At 47.9% G+C, this 25,245-nt stretch overlaps 1 protein-coding gene across 1 annotated transcript in view; it reads right to left on the bottom strand.

The window, feature by feature from the left end:
- The window catches only part of CCDC180 (coiled-coil domain containing 180), a 728,974-nt gene that overhangs the window by 561,792 nt on the left and 141,937 nt on the right, over nt 1–25,245 (bottom strand). Inside the window, exons 5-7 of the mRNA XM_069609330.1 lie at nt 24,873–24,982; nt 24,650–24,778; nt 19,359–19,469 (exon numbers count right to left, since the gene is read on the bottom strand). Of these exons, the coding sequence (XP_069465431.1) occupies nt 19,359–19,469; nt 24,650–24,778; nt 24,873–24,982 (350 nt within the window). The remainder of the gene's footprint in view (nt 1–19,358; nt 19,470–24,649; nt 24,779–24,872; nt 24,983–25,245) is intronic.

Raw genomic sequence — 25,245 nt, forward strand, 5'->3', positions numbered from 1 at the left:
TACCCTGAGATTTCAAAGCACGGACTCGGGGATCGAACCTGTGTTGCTCTGCATTGTCTTGCTTCCAAGACAAGCGCGTTGCCCAGGATGGGCCTCAAGGAGGAGCTCTGCTTTCAAGAACAAGTACGTTTTACTGCCCAAAATAACCTTTTTCTCCAAGCTTCTCAAAGCAGGGAGTCAAATATCCACTCTCAAAATCATATCTGGAGCCTTCATGGCAGTGCATAACATTCACTGTGCAGTTCCCAGATTTTGCTCACGAAATCTCATTTGGGGCTGGCTTTGGTCCATGTCTCACACACGTCCCGTTTGGTATGTTGCTGGTGACAAACATTTGTAGCTCGATTGGCAGAGGGCCGTGAAGTAGAACACTGACCTATCCATTACACATACAGGACATTTTGCTTAGAAAGAAAAGCCTTCAAGAAAAGACCTAGGATAAGAAAATCACTTTTACCATGGCGTGTGAGTAGATGATGATTTTAGATGGCACTCTACAAAACCTCCGAATAATTTAAAACATAAATGGATTTCCCAAGGGTAAAGACAGACTTGGAGAATCCTAGGGAATTTGTGTAGATGCTGAGTTAGGTGAAGAGGGAGACATAAATGTAGCCCTTGTTTCACCGATCCCACCCTCATCTCGACGGCAGAGAAATGAAAGGTGTACGTCGTTCCAGGCTCCTCCCTCCCCATCATCGATGTACCACAGATGTGAGAAACGATACTCGCTCATACAGCTGTTTAGACCCTATCCTGAGGACGTCACTGAAGAGATACATTTACAGTTGATGGAACAGGTAGACTGACTGTGACCATGCAAAAGGCTGATGGCATCACAAGTGAGACTATGCCATAGATACATTAGACATGAAGCAAATATGTACTCCTGCATGAAGCTACGCAGACACCTAGATTAAACTGGTCATAGAAACAAAGAACATGCTTATGACCCACTTAGATAGAGGACGGGTACACCTTTGCTATACAATAACCAGAGGTTATACAAGAATACATATGAACTGCTTGCTGATGCCAAATGCAACTAACACGAACGGCCATGTAAATCAAGATGGAAGCCACAGCCGCAATTAAATGAAGGGAGGGCACTGAAAGGGCTTGAGAATACAGTGAGAGGCCTGACACGCTGATTTCACAGAGACACGCAGGCCAGGCTGTAAGCACAACTATTGCACATATTCTTGCCAAGGACACCGAGGGAGAGAACGTTTCACATTAGCAAACGAGATACAACACCTGTGTGTGTTGAAGCTGAGAATCCACATAAATTCAAGCAAGAAAATGATGTTTGCGGTCCCTGCACACATGATCTGAACCTGGAAGCCTATTCATTTGACACTGACGGGGACCGCTGTTCCCATCTACCTGAACGGAGATGATACAAAAGTAATAATAGTTCCAAAGCCAGATGTTCTGTCGCAAGGCCTAGAGGATCAGAGATGGTAACATGTTGGGTGCAAGCAGCATCTTTAGGGCTGTTCTCACCACCTTGAATACTTGCACATGGGTTGGAAACTTTCCAAAGCGCCAAGGCTGAGAAGTCCCTCTCTAACCAACCCTACTCACCTTCCACGCTAGCTCACACTTTGTTGCATGGCCCAATGGTAACACACTTGCCTGACATGACTGTAGTTGCAATATTTAGGAGGCGGTCACAGGAGAAGCCACCAGATACGGTTTAGCCAATAAGGGTACTCAGCCCATATATGTTCTATATGCAGCCTACCTCACTAACCAATTCTACCTTAGGTTTTTGCAGTGTAGCATTTATTTTGTGACATCACACCGCAGTAACACTCTGTGACAAGCCTGTAACCGACGAGAAAGTAGTGGAGAATTCTGTGTTGTCCATAACTTGATCCCTGTTTGAAAGCTTTCAATGAACTGTAAGATTTGTCACATTCTTTGACTCTTCCGTTTTTGAGTGCGGGGGATTTCCCGTGGCCCAGTTCCTCATTCTTGTAATTGGGGAAATTAACAATCCCTCGCCTTACTTCAATGGGAATGACAGATAGAAATGGTTCAATCACCAAAAGAGATGCAAGGCTAAGAAATGCAGCGGAAGGAGGGTGCACACCCCACCTACTGCACTGAGGACTTTATATGTGGACACTGAAAGAGCCAGAGGCGCGGGAAGAGAGGTGAGAGGGCAGAAGGAGGAAGAGAGCATACCGTGGAGGGGAGTGGTCGAAGCAGAGAGGGTGAGGACGTGATTTTCAGTATGGGGGCGACTTTTTAAATTTTATTTTGCATAAACTGAATCCTTAACCCTGTAATGCTGTAAAAGTATCATGATTTGCACCAACAAGTTGTAAACACCTTCAAGTTGTTAGTTAAAATATGGGAACTGTTGTAAGGCGTCTAAATGAGATTAGGATAATGCTTTGCATTTCATTCAGTAGAACGTACAAACAAAGCATTCAGAAAGTAAATAGAATGCATTTCATTTACAACTATTACTGGCAATCCTTGTATGCAAATGTGTTTTCACTGTGAGAACCCTCACAGTGTCTCCCTGACTAGTCCCCGGGGATCTGTCATTCAGGTGGCCAGGACACAGCCATCGCTATTGGATCCAGTTCCTGCGAGGGGACCAGTGCAGGAGGATCACCTGGATGGGGGTTGCTCAGGGAGTGGGACACCCATGGGTGAGACGCGGTATCCCCCTTTCTTCAACACCTCTTTCCCATCCTAGGACATTCAAAAACACTGCGACTGACACAAACACTTTTGCACACCACACTAGAGAACGGACTAACACCACAACCGTTTACCTACCTGGCATGTCCCAATACAAGAGTCAGGCAAAGTCGGGCAATTGATCAGGATCACACACACCAGAAGGCCCTTTCCCTTCTCCACAGGGATAAAAGGTGGAGCAAGAGAGCACAGTACAAGCAAGGCAGACCGCACGATGAGACACCTATCCAGGCCCGGTAGTTCGAGCAGAGGAGAAAGGCAGCAAATATCGAGAGGCTGACAAGGAGAGACATAACCTTGCCCTTTTTGACACAGACCTGCGAAACCTCTGCAGAGGGAATCGTAAAACCGAGGACAATAACCCAAGTGTGCTGCAACAGATGTCGATGGTACACAGAGCGTGTCGATGCTGATAAGCGGGAGCGAGGGAAACTCCTGGTGCCGTGGTACCAGCCTAGTCTCCAGTTACGAGGAAAGCCAAGCAGTTCATCACAGCCGGTGAGTCGACAGGACAGCCGATAAGAGCCAGGCTGTGGTGAATGAAAGTCGCAAAGTGGCAAGTTGAACTAAGTTCAAAGAACTGTAAAAGCGTTAAGGGGAGACCAGCTGCAGAAGGAACCGGCACCACATGGGTGCTAACTCGAGAGACTTTGGTTGATCCCCGTCTGAGTGAAACTACAGATACCAGAAGGACGTACGAGAACCATCAAGTCAAAGTTGTCATACAGGAGGTCAAGCAAAATCCCTGTACAGTCAAAAGCCTTTGACCTAAGAACTGTAGAGAAAGTAAGGGAAGTGAATCGCACAATCATTGAAAGCAAAGTGAATGTGAAGTTGGCAAAAGTGAACCCGACCGTGGGATGCCGGTAAAGAGGGGCAAAGTCTAAAGTCCCAAGAAACAGTGTGTTGACAAAAGTGAACCCGCCCGAGGGATGTCCACTGGAACTGTTTAAAAAAACATAGTCAAATACGTCAGGCCCTCGAAGGCAAGAGACTTTGCAGAGAAACGAGACTTGTCCATCGACAACCGTGACAGCTGCAAGCAGAACTGTCATCTCGTGTTGGGGAAGCTCGAGGGTATACTATGCTCCAAGATCCTACCTTAACCCGTGCTCAAAATTTGGGGAAGGGAGAACCAAGCTACCGCATCCGGACATATTATTTGTGAACACTTCTTTCTTTTCTTGAAAACTATCATACACCCTTTATGCATTAGTTGTAAGGTTTGGCAATGGGTTTCTTGGTATAGGCCCTTTAAGATTTAGGTTTAGATTAGGTGTGTTTCCAACCTGCACACAGTTTAATAAACACCCTTAAACTGTGATCTCTTGTGTCTGTCTTTACTGTGGCCACCATGAGTTTCTTACATCGCGCATGCTATAATCATGGGCGGGGGGGGGGGTCACTTTCAAAGTCATACGGAGTGAAACAAGAGGCTGGTGGTAAAAGCTATTTACACCCGTAGGATTTTGTATGATTTTTCAGGTGAAGTTAGAAAGCAGCCCAGACTTAACATGTTCACCTACTAATCTAGGTTCCCCTGCCAAATCCACTTGGTTTTCCACCAGCATGCATTGTTATGCTAGTAGAAAACCAATACATTCCTATGGAATCCATCCGACTTCTAAACTGGTAAAAGCAGACCGGTTCCCACAATCACCTGTGGGGGGCATTTAAACCGTTCCAGATACATAGCAGTAAAGTGAAAAGTGAAGGATGTTTCGCCTGTATTTTATTATTTACTTTTCCAAGATGTGGTGGAAACAATTAAAATAGCTACTAAGGGTCCTTTCCCCAAAAGCGCCAACAGAAGTGGTCCCCTCCATGCAATTTAGGCCTCAAAACAGAATTGTCACCATAATCTTTTTGATCAACAGATTTCTATAGTATATATTGTCAAGTTGGGCACAAGTTCGCTGTATATGATGGAATATTATTTTAGGTTTTCAAACCCAAACATTAACACATATTTGTACCAACTTGAGCTGGGAAGGTACGTGATCAAGTACCTACATTTCAGGCTAGTCCCAAATGATGTCTTCACCACAAAACTAAAATGTGTGATCTTGGGCAAATCATTCGATCTAACTGTGCCATAACCGGGAACATTAGGTGCCTCTAGAAGTGATTCAGTTGTAGTGTACCCTTTTCCAAAAAGCTTTATTCATGGTTTAGTAGACTAGTGTTGCTCTCTCTACATATTTTTGACAATAGTGACCCTTCATTTTCATCATACAAAGTAGGAGATGTTGTTTACAAATGTGTGCACGACTTGAGGGTATTGGTTATATTTCCAAATGCTGTTGCATCCTGGCTCTCTCCTGCATACTAGCATTAACTCGCAGACACAACTCAACTTAAAAATGTGCTGCAAAAAGTACAATGTTGTGCTTCATACTGACAGTTTTCAAGCCACAAAATGTGCCTTTCTATGCTGCAGTAAGGGTGGGAGTCATGATGCCAGGCCCCTATGCCCCTCCTCTGCAGCATGCTGAGAGTAGCCACAGTGTTCTAACAGGCATTGTTGGAACGCACTCGAGCTGAGATGGAATAAGGGCTGGGGGCCACATTGTTCAGCTGTCGTAGAGGAAAGGAGTCATCACCCTTGATTCTCCCCATCCAGACCAAGAAGACATGGTGGTGGTCCACCACCACCGCACTGCATGGGAGTGGCGGTAAATAGGAATAGTGGTAAGAAAGAGTTGATGTAAGATGACCAGGGGTCAACTGTGAAGTAGGAGCGGACGGAATAGGAATGTGGGAGCAGATGGGAAAGGAGAAGCAACCAGGCCGAACATGTCTGGGGTTGCTTGTGTTTCCTGTGGTGAGGAGACCTGGTCTAGCAGTCCGACCTGGGCTGCTATCATTGGAGGCAGTACCTGAATGATTTGCATATGGCTGGACCCCTTTTGCAATTGTGCAGATGGGCTAATAAATGGTGGTGTGGACGGTTGCCCAGAGCAATGCCAGTGGTTCAGATTTATTCAAAACCTTCCTCCTGTCACTTTTGTGGTTACAGTAGACTGATGTTGCCACACTATTGTTCTTGCTTCTCTTTTGCTTTGGGTTTGTAGTGGGTTGTTAAGGCTCAATTATTGCATGTATGCTGAATAAAAGGTGCACACCTTTTATTCTTGGGAAGGGTTCATTGGGATTCGCCTCTTGCTTAGGGGTCTGCAATGTAGTTTTAATTTTTCAAGCTATGGCAGTAGATTCCCCTCCTTTCATCTCTCCCACTCACACTCCTCGTTGTTCCTTAGTTCTCTACCTCAATCTTAGTTCTTCTCTTCCCAGATGTCACTCTCTCAGTCTCACCCCTCCCTGATGGTTTATTCTTTGCTCACATCTCTTCCCAAATCCACTTAACTGTGCTCTTGATCTATTCCTCCCCGACGATGCCCCCCCCCCCCTCCTCTATCTTCCACCTTTCTCTTTATTGCCCTTTCCCTGACTCTTTCTATCAGGAAGGCTCCAAAGAGAAGCGCTGAAGATTGGGAGCAGTGGAGACAGAGAGCGAGGGAGGGAGGGAGACAGACTACCGCAAAATCATGGTGAGTGGGAGGCGCATGAAAGAGGCAAAGAAAAAGGGAAGCTGGACAGGTGAGGACAGAAAAAACGAGTCAAAGAAAGAGAAAGAAAGGAAAGAAGCAATAGAAAGGAAGTGAAATATAAAAGTCACAACAAGATAAATAAAAAATGAAAACAAATTAAAATTGCGGAAGGGGAAACTATTTATAATCATAAAATTAGCACAAAGAAAAATGTGTATCCCTATTTGAACCCAGAAAAAAAACCTTGAAGCAACTTCCAGAATTACAATATTTTACAAACATACCTGAAGAGGCTGACAGCGCAGGGCCAATGAACTGCTCACTGGGAGCTGCAGCTGTTCAGGCCGTCAAAAGCGTCATTTCTTCGGCAAGGCCCAGGGCGAGGGACCTGCTCAGGCCGTCAGAGGTGTCATTTCAGGCCGTCAGAGGCGTCATTTCTTCGGCAAGGCCCAGGGCGAGGGACCTGCTCAGGCCGTCAGAGGCGTAATTTCTTTGGCAAGGCCAAGGGCGAGGGACCTGCTCAGGCCGTCAGAGACGTCATTTCTTCGGCCAGTCCCAGGGCGAGGGACCTGCTCAGGCCTTCAGAGGCGTCATTTCAGGCCATCAGAGGCGTCATTTCTTTGGCAAGGCCCAGGGCGAGGGACCTGCTCAGGCCGTCAGAGGCGTCATTTCTTTGGCAAGGCCCAGGGCGAGGGACCTGCTCAGGCCGTCAGAGGCGTCATTTCAGGCCGTCAGAGGCGTCATTTCTTCGGCAAGGCCCAGGGCGAGGGACCTGCTCAGGCCGTCAGAGGCGTCATTTCTTTGGCAAGGCCCAGGGCGAGGGACCTGCTCAGGCCGTCAGAGGCGTCATTTCTTCGGCAAGGCCCAGGGCGAGGGACCTGCTCAGGCCGTCAGAGGCGTCATTTCTTTACCTTCTCTGGCCTTGTTCTTATACATTGCCAGTGGACAGCACTGCCTGCCAAGCAAGGCTCAGGTCGTCCATTGACGGCCATTAGTCTCTTGGTACCAGCAGACTTCCCACTTTGATGTGAGCAGCTAACTCTTCATCAAGCCCACGCCCAGCAGGAGCGGAGCCAGAAACCCTTCCACCCAAACTTTCAATCTGGATTTTTTTTGTACATTCAAATCCTTTCCATACTTTAAGATTCACAATGGGGGTAAAAAGACATTGCTGCCCCTGTTATTTAAGGCGTACAGGGCCAAGTGCCCCGCTGCCCCCATGTACTCGGCGCCTATTGGAGCAATAGCGGGGCTTCTGGGATGTTCCCCAATAGTGAGCAGGAAGCTGGCGAAGCCGGACATTCCAAGCAGCGCTTGCGACCAGGGCGCATCATTAGCCCGCCTGTCATCAGTGCGCACCACGGGCAGAAAAAGAAAAATTTAGCGCTACCCTCCTCGCGCCCCTGGTCAATTCAGGGGGTTAGGGGAGGAGTTGGAGGCACCAAATGTTTCTTTTCTGTGGCGGGAGAAGGCGTCCTTTTGGAAGTAAATGTGCGCGCGGGCGCACTGAACGCCCATAGAGGGAGTTAATCTCCCGCGTAGCAGCTGGCAGGTAATTATCTCAATACCCTTTTGTTGTTAAAGGCGCCTGCTCCCGCGAGCGCATTTAATTTCAAAAGGACACTTCTCCCACCATGCCAGCTCGGGGTAGCCCTTGAAAGGCTGCCCTGAGCTGGCGCCCTGGGGGGCTAGGCACCCCCTGGCGGTAACCCGGCCTGCCCTCTCCCAAGGCCTGTCCTGCCTGTCATAGGCTGAGTAGTGGGGGCACCCCGTCGCTCTTATTCCTATTACCCTATTCCCCCGAAAGAATAGTACAGACAGGTTTTTGTTTGTGGAAAAATTATAGGCCGTAGGCTTGTTTATTTTCTACAGAAAATAACACCAAATAATAATCATAACAAACACAGAATAACACCAACTCGCTTTTTGGGCACTTCGTGTCCAGGGGTTGTAGATGCCCAGCCTTCTCCTCGGCTCGTCTTAGTTACCCTGGGGCATCCGTTCCTGGACACGTGCCGCCGCCTACGACTTTCTTCTACCGTGTACCGAAGAAAGTACTCGGCGTTCCTGTTCCTTGTTCTGTCTCCTTTCCTTGCCTTTTTTCTGCTGGGTGGGTTGGGTGGCAAAACGTTTCCTTCTCCCCCTTTTCCAGGCCCTTGGAGCTTACCCGAGTGAGGTGAGCTCCTTGCCTGGTTGTGCCCATCCTGCATTTCCTTGGGGTACTTATACCCCCCTGGCCCTTTGTTGTCCCTCTGGGGGGGCCGGACTTCCTCCTGCCCCCTGTTGCTTTCCTCACACCTTTCCCCCATCCGTGTGGGGTTTCCCTAGCAACGCTGAGGGTGGGGGCGCCGCTTGGCTGCCCCTCCCCTTGTATTTCGCGCCGTTCTGTTTCCCCCACCCTGCGCCTAACCCCCCAGGCCCTCCATCGTGCCGTACTTTGTACTGCACGGGGGCCTGGGGCATAGGCTGAGTAGTGGGGGCACCCCGTCGCTCTTATTCCTATTACCCTATTCCCCCGAAAGAATAGTACAGACAGGTTTTTGTTTGTGGAAAAATTATAGGCCGTAGGCTTGTTTATTTTCTACAGAAAATAACACCAAATAATAATCATAACAAACACAGAATAACACCAACTCGCTTTTTGGGCACTTCGTGTCCAGGGGTTGTAGATGCCCAGCCTTCTCCTCGGCTCGTCTTAGTTACCCTGGGGCATCCGTTCCTGGACACGTGCCGCCACACCTGAGTGGGTGCCGCCTCGGCCGCTCAGGTCCCCCCAAAAACGCGCTCCTAACTGCATCCTCGCGCTGCTAAGGCTCTAAAAATATTATCTGAAAATTGTCCCATCCCTTAGCTGGATAGGTGTATGCCGTCTTGGTGGCGCCTCTCCGGAATGTTCTGTGATAAGCCATGTTTTATAAACTGGGGCCCTGTACTCCTACAATAACTTTCCACTGCCTTGTTTAGCTTTTTCCTTGTAGTTTCAATGGCATGCATCCTGCGCGCCCCGTACCAGACTCTGCGTGTAAATATCTCAGAAATGTTGGTTTCCCACCAGCAATGAGCTATAGCCCTTGATGACTCGCACATGTTGCGCATCAATTCGCCCCTATTTGTTTTGGCCAGGTCACTACCCCCAAGGTGGATTACCTCAACCCCCCCCAACTTTCTTTGCGCCTTTCGCTCCCAGGCCTCCTGCCCATGCTGAAGTGGCTTGCCCCTGTTCAGAACGGGTGGGTCCCAAATTCCGCTGCATCCCACCCTGCTTTTGCAATCTCGCCCAACCCTTCATTGCATTTCTTATCCGTGTGCTATTTGTTGGGTCCGTCACCCCGGCCACCTTTGTGGTATATGCGACCGCAGACAAATGTGCTGCTGCCCATCTTTTCCTTTTACCCTGGGCAAATGCTTTTTTAACAGAAATCGCACCTGTTGGCAATTGTAATTTTACCTACGTCTTGTCCTGTTTCTGCTATCACCTATTTACATGCTTTTTGTACTGCTTACCCGTTTTGTACGTTCCTGTCCTGATTCTCTTTGACTCGCCCTGGTTCCTTTGGTTTTACCTATTTCTCGGACCTCTTTGTTGCTATTTCCGCTTCTCCTCCCGTGGCACCCATGACTTTTCGGGTGTGGGCGTTAATTTCCTGCCATACACTTGGCCATATTTACCTTTTCCAGCCAATCCTATGGCTAACCCTTTCCTTATTTCCTGTGCTCATTCGTGGAACCCATGCCTTTCCCGGTATGGGCGTTATTTTCCTGCCAACCCGTGGCCATATTTTCCTTTTCCAGTCGGCCTTGTGGCTAACCTTTTCATTATTTCCGATGTTTCTTCGGGGAACCCATGCCTTTCCCAGTATGGGCGTTATTTTCCTGCCATACATGTGGCCATCTTTTTCCTTTTCCAGTCAACCTTGTGGCTAACCTTTTCATTATTTTCGGTGCTTATTCGTGGAACCCATGCCTTTCCCGGTGTGGGCGTTATTTTCCTGCCATCTACGCGGCCATATTCTCCTTTTCCCGATGCTTATTCGTGTAAGCTTAATGGACACTTTGGCATTTCCCCTTTCCTGCCCTTCTTCTTATGCTCCATGCTCCCAGCTATGCTTTTCCCGCTATCTCCCCTGCCACCCCTTTTGCACCGTTGGTGGTCTGTTACTTTGCTACTCTGCCGTCCTCTTTGTGTCCCCTATTGACTGCCCCACAGGTTCTGTTCCCCTGACCTCAAATGATTCCTTGTCGTTATTATCGTATCCTGATGTTTGTACCTGTCTTTGCTTCTATCATTATTTTCCCATTATGCCCAAATGCTTTGTAGACCTTTAAGACTCTCTGTTGGTATGTTACAAATGACACCCCGTCTTCTGGGTATTTCTGCAATATAACAATGGACAATCTTTGGAAAGCCGCCATCCCATTATAAAAAGGTCCTTGCTACTGGTGCCCTTTTAATAATCCCTTCTCATCCTCCTTCATGTCCTCTACTGATACGTTTTGACCTCTCTTTTGACAACTCATTAATGAAAAAATATCAATGCATTCTTTTCTCCATGTTTTCTCCTTCACTTTCTCATCAATATACCATGCTTGCGCCTTCATGGACCGGCCTTGGGCGTCCTTAACGACTGAGGGCCTGCCATATTTCGCCATTACTGCTTCTGCCCCTTGTATTGCTACAGTGGTGACCCCTCCCGGTGTCACCGGTAAGATGGTGGTCGTTCCCTGGTGAATAGACCCTGGCGTACTTCCTTGTGCCACCCTCTGTCGTATGGGAACCCCGTTGCCCACTGGTCCAGGCCCCCCTGCCCATCGCCTGCACTTCCTACCCTTGCCCTTTTCTGTTCGTTATTGCTCACTACTCCCTTCCTATTCACTCATGCCTTTAAATGGCCCCCCTCTTTACCTTCGCTACTTTCCGTCTCTGAAGACGTTACCCCTTGCTTTTCCCTGTGCCTCATGTGCTTCTTAACCTTCCCTCCACGGGTTCTGGGCGACTTACCCTGAGCCGTGCTGCATGCCTTTAACCTTTTTACCAATTTTCCCCCCAACTCTGTTATCTCTTTTCACAGTACCTTTCCTTTGCCTCCTCAACGGCGCCTCCGGCTGCTCCTGTGCCCCTCTTGGTTCTTCTCTCGACCTCCTTTGGCCTTGTGGTATTCCTCTTTGCTGCTGCTGGACTCCTATAGCAGCAAAGGCGACCTTGCCCTTGCCTTTTCATCCTTATTCATTACATCAAGCACCCATTGTGCTCCATGCTCCAAGGTTCTGGGCGACTTACCCTGAGCCGTGCTGCATGCCTTTAACCTTTTCACCATTTTTTCCCCAACTCTGTTATCCCTTTTCACAATACCTTTCCTTTGACTCCTCAATGGCGCCTCCGGCTGCTCCTGTGCCCCTCTTGGGTCTAGCATGTTCTTCTCTGGCTCCTGCGACTCTTCCGCCACTTCTCTTGCCCTCTTCTGTCCTTGGGGTACCGCGGCTTCCTCGTTGCTGTCCGTGGAATCCTCTAGCAGCAGGGGCGACTTTGCCCTAGCCCTTTCTTCCTTTTGCATCACATCCAGCACCCATTTGGCCCCATGGTCTTTTTCTGCCTTTTTGGCCCATGCGCTGAATTCTTGCGCTCTTCTTGTTCTTTCTTCCGTCATTCCCGACTTTTGCCTCTTCTGGCTTTCCTGTAGACTTGCCTTCGCTCGCCTTGTTCCTCCTGTATTGTTTCACCGGGCCCCTGTCTGGCTTCCCGTGTTGCCTGTTCCGACCGTTGTTCTAATTCGGCACGTACTGCCCCTTTAATGCTTATTCGGCGTGCCTTTCCTTTCTTCAGGTGCTTAATTGTTTCCTGGGCGAACGCTGCCCTAACCAGCTTGATCTCCTAAATGCGGTTACAGCACGTTGCCCTTTTTCTAACCGTTGTTTTTGCTCCGGCACGTACTGCCGCTTTAAAGTTTATTCGGCGTGTCCTTTGCCTCGCCCCCTTGACGTGACGTTTCTCCCGCGACCTTTCGTTTCGTCTTTCCGCGGGTGTAGCAGGCGCCTGCTTCTGTTCTCCGGCTCTCCTACTTGCAGACGCGTTGCCCGGCCTCTCTCGCCTCTTCCGCTGGTTACGATGCCTGCTCTTCCCCGATGACTCCTGCAGCCGTCTTCTTCTGCTCCTCCGAATGTTTGCGCTGCAGCTCCGGATTCCCAGGCACGAAGACGACGGTTCCGCTTCTCGCCTTCCTGGGTCCCGCTCTTCACCGATGGATGTCGCAGCCAAGCCGAGGTGGGTCCTCCTTCTTCCGCTCCTCCTTCGCTTTGTCTTTTTGTCCTTACCGACAACAAAGCCCGCAGAAGCGAAATTGACCGGGGAATCGAAGAAACGGAATACGCACAAGCCCGCAGAGGCAAAACGCAAAACGTTTCCTTCTCCCCCTTTTCCAGGCCCTTGGAGCTTACCCGAGTGAGGTGAGCTCCTTGCCTGGTTGTGCCCATCCTGCATTTCCTTGGGGTACTTATACCCCCCCGGCCCTTTGTTGTCCCTCTGGGGGGGCTGGACTTCCTCCTGCCCCCCTGTTGCTTTCCTCACACCTTTCCCCCATCCGTGTGGGGTTTCCCTAGCAACGCTGAGGGTGGGGGAGCCGCTTGGCTGCCCCTCCCCTTGTATTTCGCGCCGTTCTGTTTCCCCCACCCTGCGCCTAACCCCCCAGGCCCTCCATCGTGCCGTACTTTGTACTGCACGGGGCCTGGGGCACACCATCTCGGGGGAGTCTTTCAAGTGCTCCCCATAGCTGGCATAGTGGGTGAAGGCAAGGCAGGCACCCTATTGTAATGAAATGCGCTCCGCTCTCGTGCTGATGGGGGCCTTTTATTACAATAGAGCGCGACTGTCAAACCAGCATGGGGCAGCCCCATGCTGCTTTGATAGCCATGCTGTATTGAAGTCATTAACTCCCCACTCCAGCATGGTAGTGGGGAGTTAATCACAAAATGCACTGGGATGATTTGATTGACTCGCCCAGGGTGCTGCCAAAGTTAAGGCGGGCCTTGCTTTCGACAACAACCAATTTGGCACTGTGCCTTGGGCGCGGTTCCCTAGGCGCACACTGTTGGCCATGGCCAGCAGGGACCTAGGTACCAGGTTATTGATGTTTTCTTAAATATATTGTCATCCGAAGCATCGAAAATGCAGTGCTTTTGATGACAGTATATTTAAGGCAAACACATTGCTGCTAAATGTCCCTGTTCCAATGTGGAATCTTTAAGCCAGTCCTGTTTTTCTTCCTACATTGCATGCTGGGAATTTTAGGTTCACGCTTACAATGAGGAAAAACAGAACTGAATGTTCTAGAAAGCAATTGGAAGCAAAAACCAGTACTTGCTCGAGGTGTCACGCATGGACCTGTGAAACTTGGCAGGGAGGCAAACACTGGCTGCTCAGTACATGGAGCTTTACTGCAAGTGAACACTCCATGCACAAATGTGTCACTGTGTCCGGCATGTCATGGTTGCAGGATACAGCCACCTATTTGTGCAAGGAGCATGCAGTTAAAGTACAGCTCCATGTACTGAGCTGCTAGTGTTTGCTTAAATATGTCACCCGAAGCACTGCATTTTTCGGTGCTTTGGGTGACAATATATATAAACAAACAGTACTAGCCAGGTTGGCCACAGTAAACAAGGTGCAGCTAAAAGGAAACTGCACCCTAGGTGCCGCGCCAAAATAGCCAGCGCCAAAAGGGCTGCACCCAAACACAGGGAGCTTGGGGGAACGGAAGAGGGTGAAGGAGGGAGGATCCGGAGGTGTCACAGAGAGGCTGACGAGGGAATGGGGAGATGGGCGGGGTCGTAGAGGGAAATCAATCTGTTTTGCAACTTACATTGCACTAGAGATGCACGCAATGGGCGTGCAAAATGAATTCATTTCTCAATACACATATATGACCGAAGATCCTCAATAAAAACATGGGACCGAAGATCTTCAATACACCCATAGGACCGAAGATCTTCAATATACACGTAGGACTGAAGATCCTCAGCACACATAGGACCGAAGATCGTCAAAACACACATAGGACCGAAAATCCTGAATACACACATAGGACCGAAGATCCTGAATACAAACATAGGGCAGAAGATCCTCAATACACACATAGGACCGAAGATCCTCAATAAACACATTGAACCGAAGATCTTCAATATACACATAGGACTGAAGATTCTCAGTACACACATAGGACCGAAGATCTTCAATATGAACATATGACTGAAGCTCCTCAGTACACACGTAGTGTCGGGGGGGAAATTCTGCCGGGGTCGGCCGGACCGTCTGCAGACCTCCAGGCAGGGAGGCCCCAACTCCTCCCGTGTGTATCCCAGATAAGATGAGATAGAGTATGAGACGCACACAAGGAGCAAGGTGACTCTGCTGTTTATTAGACAAAACGGCAGGGATGGGTCAAGGAGCGCACGCGTTCGTCCTGACACACACACAATCGTGGGGCTCGCTGGCCCTTTTTACTGTATTATGACGCGCTACTTGCGTCACTTCAGAAAGTTAACAAAAAACCTATCGCCACTCTTAATTGGGTGTTCGAGTGGTAGGGTTAGTATAGCACACATATAGAGAAAGATATTAGTGGACAAGGTGTAGTCAGGTGGTATATCTGGGTTGTCCCTACAATTAGATACATGAAAATTGTTACATGAAGGCTCCTGAGGATTGGCTAAATGTGCTGGCGTCAGTGATAAGAGCCCCATGTTCTGATTGGTGCGCCCGTGAGCTTCCCAGCCTGGGACCACCGTCGTTCCCAGCTCTCGGTGTACCTGTAAGTTGCAACAATGTTTCACTATGGGTACATGCAGACAATGTGAGGACTTATTCATAGCTAGACGGGGTACCGTTCCCACTGTTGCAGATGTCCATTGAGCCTTTCAAGTGTATCTGCCAGTGTCTCGTAGCGAGGGATCCAGACGCCTCTGTTCTCCCGGGTTTGGCATCTCGTCAGGTTCGGCTTGGTCACGTGGGGAGGGACCGTGAAAGAGGCATAATTCTGCACAATTAATATTGTTTTTCTACTGTGCGTCTGGTTTAATCTGTCGGTGTGACTTTAACGTTGGTGCGCGGAGTGCGAGGTTGCAACATCGTGCCTTTGATGATTTGCTCTTTGTACGTGGGTTTGCAACATTGCGACCTTGGCTGGTTGCTTCGCCAAGCTCATTCTGCAGGATCAGCAACTGACTCTTGTCTTGTTGATGTCCACGGGAGCTCTTGTTTGAGGCCTACTTTGGCCCGGTGCATAAGTTGTCCGTTTGGTGCACAGGTGCTTTAGGTTATAGGAGCATATAATTCCATAATCAGTATTGTCTTTATTATATTTCTCATGGTGGTAACTGGTTTCAAAGAGAAGCGTGAGCAAGCTAGTAAAAAGTTCATGACGCGTCTTGCGTTTCTGCATTCTGAAAGCCTATATAAAAATAATAAAGATGCACGTCCGTGAATATGCCTGTCGCCTACGTCATAGCACTGAGTATATTCTTCGTGTAGGTTGGTGTGGGAATGTCCAGTGTGTATATTTGTACAGATGTGCTTCCCGTTGTCTAGGTCGTCATGGCATCTCTAACGACGTGTAGATTTTAGTCTAGTTGATCCGCGCCGCAGGTGTCGGCATGGCCAGTGCGGGCTGCTGGGCAAGCAGATGGACACATCCGTATGTTCCTGTACCAGGGTATCTGGTCGTCTGGTAAATGGGCAAACTCTTCTCGTGGCGGGTGTTTGGGTCGTGACCCTCTAGGCCAAGCACGAGAGGTGAAGGACGGGAGCCTGGTTTTCCATTCTCCCACTTCAGTAGGACTGAAGATCCTCAGCACACACATATGACAAAGACCCTCACTACACACATACGACCGAAAATCCTCAATATACACACATAGAACTGAAGATCTTCAATACACACATGGGACTGAAGATCCTCAATACACAAAGGACCGAAGATCTTCAATTATACACACAGGAATGAAGATCCTCAATTTACAGAAAGGACTGAAGATCCTCAATACACACATAGGACAGAATATCTTCAATATAAACATGGGACCGAAGATCTTCAATACACACATAGGACTGAAGATTCTCAATACACACATAGGACTGAAGATCCTCAATACACACAAAGGACTGTAGAACCCCAGTACACAGGAGGACCTCCCCCTTGCCGAAATACCAACCAATACCACTCCCAATGACAAGCCTGACCTGGCTCCATTTAAATTCTCCAAAGTCTCCATTCAGGAAACTGAAAAAAAATCACTGCAGCTCTAAAACCGTCGAACTGAAAAGGAGACAACTGTCCAGCCCAAATAATTAAAGATGCGGCCAGAGACTTAGCCCCCTTCATCTCTAAATTTATTAATGCCTTTATTAATGCCTCCTTCTCATCCAATACTGTCCCAAGTAGCTTAAAAGAATCCTGGGTTCTACCCCTTCTCAAAAAACAAACCTTAGACCCCTCCATCCCAACTAACTACAGGCCTATTGCAACGGTCCCATTCCTCCTCAAGATAATAGATAGAGTGGCCTATCTTCAAATTCAGAATTACCTTGAAACCAACCAACTTCTAGGTTCCCGCCAATCGGGTTTCAGACCCCCGCATGGTACGGAGAGAGCATTAATAGACCTTAAAGCGCAAACTGATGAGCTCAACGACAAAGGAAACGCAGCTATGCTGCTTCTCCTTGATCTGTCGGCAGTGTTCGAAACATGCAGTGTTATGCAAAGATCTAGCATCGGCTGCCCACTTTTCAAGCGAAGCCATAGCTTGGGTCTAGTCCTTTCTAGACAACAGAAACGCGCAAGTCTTTTCCACCTCTGCATCAGCAGACCCAATGCAAACAGCGTGCAGCGTCCCACAGGACTCCTGTGTCTCACCAACCAAGTATAATATCTTTACTAAGCCTTTATTTGACAAATTGGATAGACTGGGTGTCACCTATACAAATTACGCGGATGACACCCAAATCCTCATTCCCCTTTCGGGCAATTTCACCTCAGATACAGCCCTAGTAAACTAAATACACATCCTCATTCAGGCACGGATGGCAACCCATGGCCTCTGCCTGAATGACGATAAAACAGAGATCCTGATCCTTGGCTCAGCTAAAAAAACTTGACACTAACTGTAGCGCCTTCAACATTGACAGCAATATAATTACAGTCGCCAAAGAAGTAAAGACACTTGGCTTCTATCTGGACTCCACGCTAACTCTAAAAAAAAATAGGTAAACTCCCTGGCCTCCTCCACTGCTTACACTGGCAAACTCATTAGAGCATGTAGACCCTTCCTCTCACTAACAAGTTGCATTATCTTAGCTAATGCTCTCATTTTATCAAAATTGGACTACTGTAATGCATTGTACCTAGGAGCTAACAAATATATCATCAACAAATTACAGACACTGCAAAATAATGCGCTCAGAACGGCGTTGAACCTCCCTACCAGAGAGCATATAACCAATGCTAGGAGAAACCATCATTGGTTGAAAATGAGTGATAGGATCCTCCTTAAAACTCTGTCATTAACCTTCAAATGTCTTAATAACACAGCCCCTCCATACCTGAAGAAAAGAATAATCGGAAAAACTTCTACAAGGCCTTCTAGAACAACCAAATCCTACTGCCTTCAAATACCTAGATTCAGACTTAAAAAAACAGGAGGCAACAGTTTCCTAGTAAAAGCGGCCCAGCAATGGAATGCACTACCAATTGAGCTCAGAAGGGATCAGTCCTATTACGGTTTCAGACGCAACACCCTCACCTGGTTACGCCTTAACAACCGTTAAGACTAATGATCGCAGCTGTATGTATACGTGTATGCTTCCTACATGTACCTCTCTACATTTGCAACTAACATTTGAGCACTCTTTTTGTACCTTTCTATATCTGTAAATAAGCTTTAAGTATTCTTGTTATTCTGTGCGCCCAGTTACCTAAGGGTCTGGTGCACCCTACAAATCAATAAACAAACAACACATAGGACTGAAGATCGTCAGTACAAACATAGGACTGAAGATCCTCAGCACACACATAGGACCGGAGATTCTCAATAGACACATAGGACTGAAATCCTCAATACACACATAGGACCGAAGATCTTCAAAATACACATAGGACTGAAGATCCTCAGTACACACATAGGACCGAAATCCCCAATACACACATAGGATCGAAGATATTTAATACACACATAGGTCTGAAGATCCTCAATATACACAAAGGACTGAAGATCCTAAATACACACATAGGTCCGAAAATCTTCAATTTACACATAGGACTGAAGATCCTTAGCACACACATGTGCTTGAAACACTTGTGTATAGGTGTGTTATAAATGCCATATCATATCAAATCATATCACCTAGGGCTGAAGATCCTCAATACACACACAGGACTGAAGGATAGAATAACATCCCCATTATTACTGCAGACATGCCAACATGCTGGTGCACCTGGGAGGGAGATTTCGCCACAGAAATTGGGAGAATGTATTTTTCCCATAGGATTGCATTGGGGTTCGAATTATTTTAGACGGGAGATAGTACACTATTTCGAATTGAAAAATCGGGAGGCTCCTGCCTAAACTGGAAGGGTTGGCCTGTATGCTACTGCGCTGTGGTGCCCCACCACCACCGCCTACTGGAGGATTGATCACCCAGGAATTTGAAGAGGGGGAGGTGTGCTATTATAGTTGGCAGGGCAAAGGGACCCTGATGCAAACAATTGAGATATCCTTGCATTTGCTCAAAGGTTTAAATGGTTTGCGAACTGTGACCCTGGCTTATGATTCACACTGCGGGTGTACATATGAGCAAAATGGAGGCCCCCATTGACTGAAAAACCATGGACCTGCCAGTGCTGAGCTTTGGTTTCCACATGACTTTGTTACAGCAACAGGGAGCCGCTTGCTGATCACACCTGAATGGAGCACACATAATCTTGGTCCATTGTGGGCATGCTGCCCCATCAGTTGAGAGGACAACGATATGCACACAGTCACTGGTTATACACCTATATTATTGCGAAAAGGCAAAGCACTTGAAAAACCCTCCCCTCTCACCTGCTGGGCCCGGTTCTCCTCCAGTCTGGTTAAGGAGTCACAGGCGTCTTTGATCATCTGCCTCCGGAACAAGGAATCGCAGGCAATGGACGACCACACCTCCTTGAAATCCTGGAAGAAAAGAGTCAGACATGGCTCAGCAATGGCATACGCCACCTCTGGTTGACTATGTGGCCTACCTGGGCCAGCATACACTGAAGATCCCCATAGTAACACCTGGACAGGTTTGAACAGATGTCTCTGGAGGCTTTTCAATGACTGGCTTAATTCTGTGTCTGCCTTACATTCTATCAGATTCCCCCCCATGTGGCTATAGACATGGATGGGGAATCACCCTAGCAGCAGGGCCCACAGCCACATAGCTGCCCCCCCGTAAGGTATGCCTCATCACCCTGGCATGCAAGTTCAACAACATCTCACCCACCCTACGTCAGCTTCTCCGGTTACCCTTACCATCTGGTTAAAACATGGCTGTATCACCTACAAGGCTATCTCAGCTGGCACACTACCTTCTATGGCGGCTAAGTTAAACTCCTGCGGTGGATCACAACATGCTCGCAGCAGGATTATTGCCAGAGTCAAGACTAGATGGAGAAAACTAGGAAGCCGTCATTCTCCTGCAACAATCCAGTCCTATGGAATGCCATCCCAAAAGCCATCTGGATCGTTCCCTCTCTCCTCCTGTCTCGAATAGAGCTTAAAGCCTTACAATTTCAGTCATACCTTGACATTACCTAGACCCAGACGGTACTGACCAGCCACAGGGTAACTATCTGCAATTCAACAAAGTGCTACCTTGTTAATTGTTTTGTGTACACACGCAGTATTGTCACTGTCGGCCCTCCAACACTCTTGCTGTTCCTATTGCACCAATCCTGCTGTAAAGCGCTCTGCTGCTAAAGCTGGGGTTTTCGCTATATAAATCTCACAAGAACTAAATAATAAAAAAGCCATATATAGTAAGACCACCTCAAGGCACTTACACAAGTTTGATTGAAGGTGCGGATGGTTGATTTTAGGGATGGCAGTGTAAGTTATCACGTCTGCCCATGGGACTCCATTTCTTAAGAATCTTTGAACATGTGCCACAAGCTCTGCACCCGGTCTGCCAACGTGCCACAAGCTCCGCACCCGGTCTGCCCACGTGCCACAAGCTCTGCACCCAGTCTGCCCATATGCCTCAAGCTCTTCACAATGTCTGCCCAAATGCCTCACATTTGAATGGGGGCCTGAAAGGTGGGTAAGATTCTGGCAAACAAGGAAGGGAAGAGGAAGTTGCCCCACCCTCGCTCACCCAGGGGTGGGCAAGAGACGCATTTCAGCTCTCCAGGCCGCTAAGTGCATGAAGGTCCAGTTTCAAGGGTGCAACTGCTAGTCAGGACTGGTGCAGTATTTCGATCCCTTTAAACAAAGTGATATTTTGCCACCCCTCTCAGATACTTACCTACTTCCTGGAAGTGTTCCTCCTCGGCTGTTACATTGCCTTGGTGCTCAGCAGAGCGGCTGTCTGTGTGCCCGAGGTGCTCCCCACCATCTAGCCCTCCCTGCCGCTCACTCACCTGGAGAGGGAAGGACATTCAGCCTGCAGTGTGCCATCGCGCACTGTTGCAGGACTTCCTGGCCACCCCTCCATCTTCTAGGGTGTTCCTGCCTTGGGCATCTTCTGTGAAGGCTGTTGAAGTCCAGGGCTACTTTACACCCGGTTTGCTCCTGTATGCACCATTTGTCTCCTCTCTATGTTTCCATACCTACTTATTGTCTCTTCAATTTACGGCCATGATTAAACTTACTCAATACCTCTCTTATCTTCTGCCCCTCTTTTTTTCACTCATTTTCCTATCTATTGGCCTCATTACACGGTAGGCGGTAGCCATGGCTACCCCCTTACCGCATTCCGGGTCCGTGTTCCCGGAATAGGGACTTACCGGGTCATTCCGACCTTGGAGGACCCGGTAAATCCCCATTCCGGGAACCATTCCCCATAGGGCTCAATGGGAATGGGGATGGAGCTAATAACGGGCCCCTATTAGCAGGCCCGTTATTAGCTCTGGAGTCCCTCTGGAGTAAAACCAGGCGTTAGGGAAGGGACCCGCTAAGGGACCTTGTAGTAGGGCGGTAAGGGATTACCGGCACCGGTGCCCTTACCTGTGCCAGTAATCCCTTACCGCCTACCGTGTAATGAGGCCCTATGTCTTTTCCAATCCTGATTCCCTAACCCTTTCTTATTCTCATCCTTTTGGCCCTCCTCGCCCCCGCCTTCAGCCCCCCACCAACTTAATCTTTTCTCACCCATTCTTCTTCTACTGCACCTATTCTTTCAGTTGGACCTTGCAACGCTTGTTCCGTCTGTCCCACTTTGTCCTTTTTCCTTTCTTTGCCTGACCGAAACCTGTCTTACTCTGCACAGCACCTGTACTACTGCTTCTCTTACCACTCCTTACTCCAAATGGATCCAGTCACCGCAACCATCTGGCCAGGGATGTGGCACTAGTATTCTTTTTCACTTGTCTTGGACGGTTTCTCCTCCTTTATCTAATTCATCCATTTATTCTTCCTTTGAATATCACCTTTCTTCATTTTCCAAACCCTACACTGTTACCTTTCTTACTATGTATGGTCCTCCTGGTTCTCATGAAGACCTTGACTCTCTGCTCTCCATTCTGCTGCCTTCTACCACTCCTTTCTTTCTCCTTGGAAAGTTCAATCTCCATCTTTGTCCGACTCATCGCTCTTTGCCCCTTATCCATCTCCGCAAATCTTACTCCCTTTTCCAGCTTCCTTCCCCCCACGTCATGTTTCTGGTTTATCGCTTGACCTGATCTTCTCCTCTCTTCAACTTGATCTTACTGTCTCTGTAAACCCTATTTACGCCTCTGATCATACTTTGCTTTCTTTTTCCTTCCTGATCCGCTCCACTCCTACTCCCCATCTACCTTTTTTACCGTGATCTCTGCTCATTCTCACCCGTCTCCTTTCTTTCCTCCATTTCCAAAACTCTCCCCTCTTTTTCTGCTTTTACGACATCGACTACCGACACTGCTTCTGCTACACCTCACAGCTCTCTTTTGTCTACCATTGATCTACTCCATCCATCCAGACCCTTTTCATCTTCCTGTAAGCCTCCTCAGCCGTGGCCACCTCCTGGTCTTCACTCCCTCAGCTCTGCATTACAGAAGGCAGAACGTACCAGGAAAAATACTTGCTCTTCCTCTGACCTCTCTCTCTCTCTCATTTCTGTACTTCACTCATCTTATGATTCTTCTCTTCTTGCTGCTAAAAACACACTACTTCTCTTCCCTTACCACCTCTCTCTTCCGTCATCCCTGTCGCTTGTTCCAAGTTATAAACAGGATGCTCTGCCCTTCGGCTTCTGACACCTCTATTTTTCTCACTGACCGCTTCCGACTTCTCTGGCTTTTTATTTCTAAAGTTAGTACTTTACGCTCTTCTCTTGACCATCTTCCACCTAAATCCCCTTCCTTACCTTTACCTACGCAACATCCTCTGCCTTCTCCCCTCCCGCTTACCTCCATTACAGATTCTGACAAGGCTCTTTTTCTCACCCAGGCACATCCCTCTGATTCCCCGCTTGACCCTTTGCCTGATTCTCTAATCCCTATTGTTTACCCTTCTATCATCACTTTTCTGACATCTCTTATTAATCTCTCTTTGTCCTATGCCTCTTTCCCTTCTGCCTTCAAAAATGGTTTAATCATCTCCCATCCTTCATCTCTATCTAGCTACCATCCTATTTCTCTCCTCCCCCTTCTCTCAAAACCTCTTGAACGGGTTGTTTACTCCGAGATCTCTGTGCACCTTAATCTTCATTCTCTCCTCCCTCCGACTCAATCTGGCTTTCGTCCTGCCCACTCCACAGAAACCACCCTTCTCCCTCTTACTATCTCTCTCTTCTTTTGGCTCGTCACAATAAATCCTCTTCAATATTTATCCTTCTAGACCTTCTCTGCAGCTTTTGACACAGTGGATCATCCTACTCTCCTGTCTTCACTCTCTACACTTAGACTCTCTATTTCTGTTATAACTTGGTTCCGTTCCTATCTCGCCAATCGATCTTTCTCTGTATCTTGGGCCAGTCAAACTTCTCCTCCTCAGCATCTTCAACATGGTGATCCTCAAAGCTCAGTGTTGGGCCCCCTTCTTTTTCCCATTTGCACCATCCCCTTTTTCTCCCTAATTTAATTGTTCAATTTTATTTCCCACTTCTATGAGGACGATTCACAAATATATGTTTATTTTTCTACTTTCGCTCACTCCCTTCATGCCGCTGTTTCATCCTTCCTCTCAGCAGTGCAGGGATGGATGCACTCCCACTTACTCCACCGTAATCCCTCAAAAATTGAAATTCTCTATCCCCCTTCGGTTTATCCTCCACTTCTCTCTCCCCCTGCGGTCTCCTTTTCTGCACCTCAGTCCTCCCATTTTCTCTGTTTGCCCGCAACCTTTGTGTTACTTTTGACTCTTCTTTAAACTTTGCATCCCACATCTCTCTGACTGCCCATATTTGTAGTTTCCTTCTTTTTAATATTCGCAAGGCACTGCCCTTTCTATCCTTCCATACTGCTAAACTGTTTCTTCTAGTCTCTTACGTCTTGACTATTGTTCTGTTCTTCACTCTTACTTCTTCCCACCATACTCCTCTACATTCGGTCTTTAATTCGGCTTCTTTTCTCACTCTCCCCTCACTTTTCTATTGCCCAGTCTCTTTTCTCCCCTATTACTCATCTTTTATTTCACTTTATCTGTATCATTTTTAAGTGTTATCATGGCTTGTCCCCACAACCCCCTATCTTGCCTCTCTTGTCTCACTCTATTAATCCTCATGTTCCCTCAGCTCCCAGTATCTCCATCTTCTCTGCTCTCCCCACCGCCTTTTGCCCCTTCACGGTTCTGTTCCTTTTCTCTGCTAGACCCCAAATACTGGAATTCATGGCCACCTCATAACCGTGCTTCTCCCTCTCTTCATATATTTCGTTCCCGCCTTAAGGCCCAAATTCTCTCCTCACTTTTTTAACCCATCCGCATCCTGTTTGTGATTGGATTCATCCTGTCATATTTTGTCAGCCATATTCAATGTGCAGTGCCTCAGCGAAAGCACTTAATACATCTCAAAAATACAAATACCTCCCCCACAGGAAAAAGGTCAATATTTGTTATTTATGCTAGCAACATGCTGTTCCTTTTCTGGTAGATCCCTGGGCTACCGTCTAGACTTGTGTTATCCTAGAACTGGCCCCGGACAGAGGGCAAGCCCAACTGGTAGTGGAACTTACTTTCATCAACAAGGCTGACAGATCTGCGTTGCCTTCAATCTTTTGGAACCGAAGCTGGCTCTGTTGTTCAGATAAGTCCAGTTTCTTTTGCAGTTCATTCCCTGCCTTCAACACAGAGGGTTCCATTTCCTGAAATTAAATACAAACAAATTATTCATTTTTTGGGTGAGTAAACGACTATAAGTGATATTCTGGGCCTAATAATTCTGGTGATGTATCTTACCTTACTGATGCGAACCAGTTCTCTCTGTAAGTTGTCAATGGTGGCCTCGTGGCGTGCTCGCCTGCGATCTGCCACATGCTGAATGATGTTACGGTCACTGCGCTCGGGCACTGCAGGGGAAGGATGGTGGTGTATGGTGACTTTATTGTTAATGCAGCCGTAATATCTGCTCTCCCAGCCTCCGTCCCAAACATGACACCTTAACCCTCTGACCGTGTCACATCCAACACTATACGAGGCATCACCGCTCGCACAGAACCCCCCTATTCAATTCTATCCATGGCATAGCTAGACCCTCCCCAAGTCTTACCTGACCGAATAAGGGGCAGGGGCACTATAGTACTTGCTATTTCCAAATTCTGCAAACTCCCAC

The sequence above is a fragment of the Ambystoma mexicanum genome, chromosome 8 (genome assembly GCF_040938575.1).
Source record: "Ambystoma mexicanum isolate Mex_15411 chromosome 8, UKY_AmexF1_1, whole genome shotgun sequence".
Lineage (NCBI taxonomy): Eukaryota > Metazoa > Chordata > Amphibia > Caudata > Ambystomatidae > Ambystoma > Ambystoma mexicanum.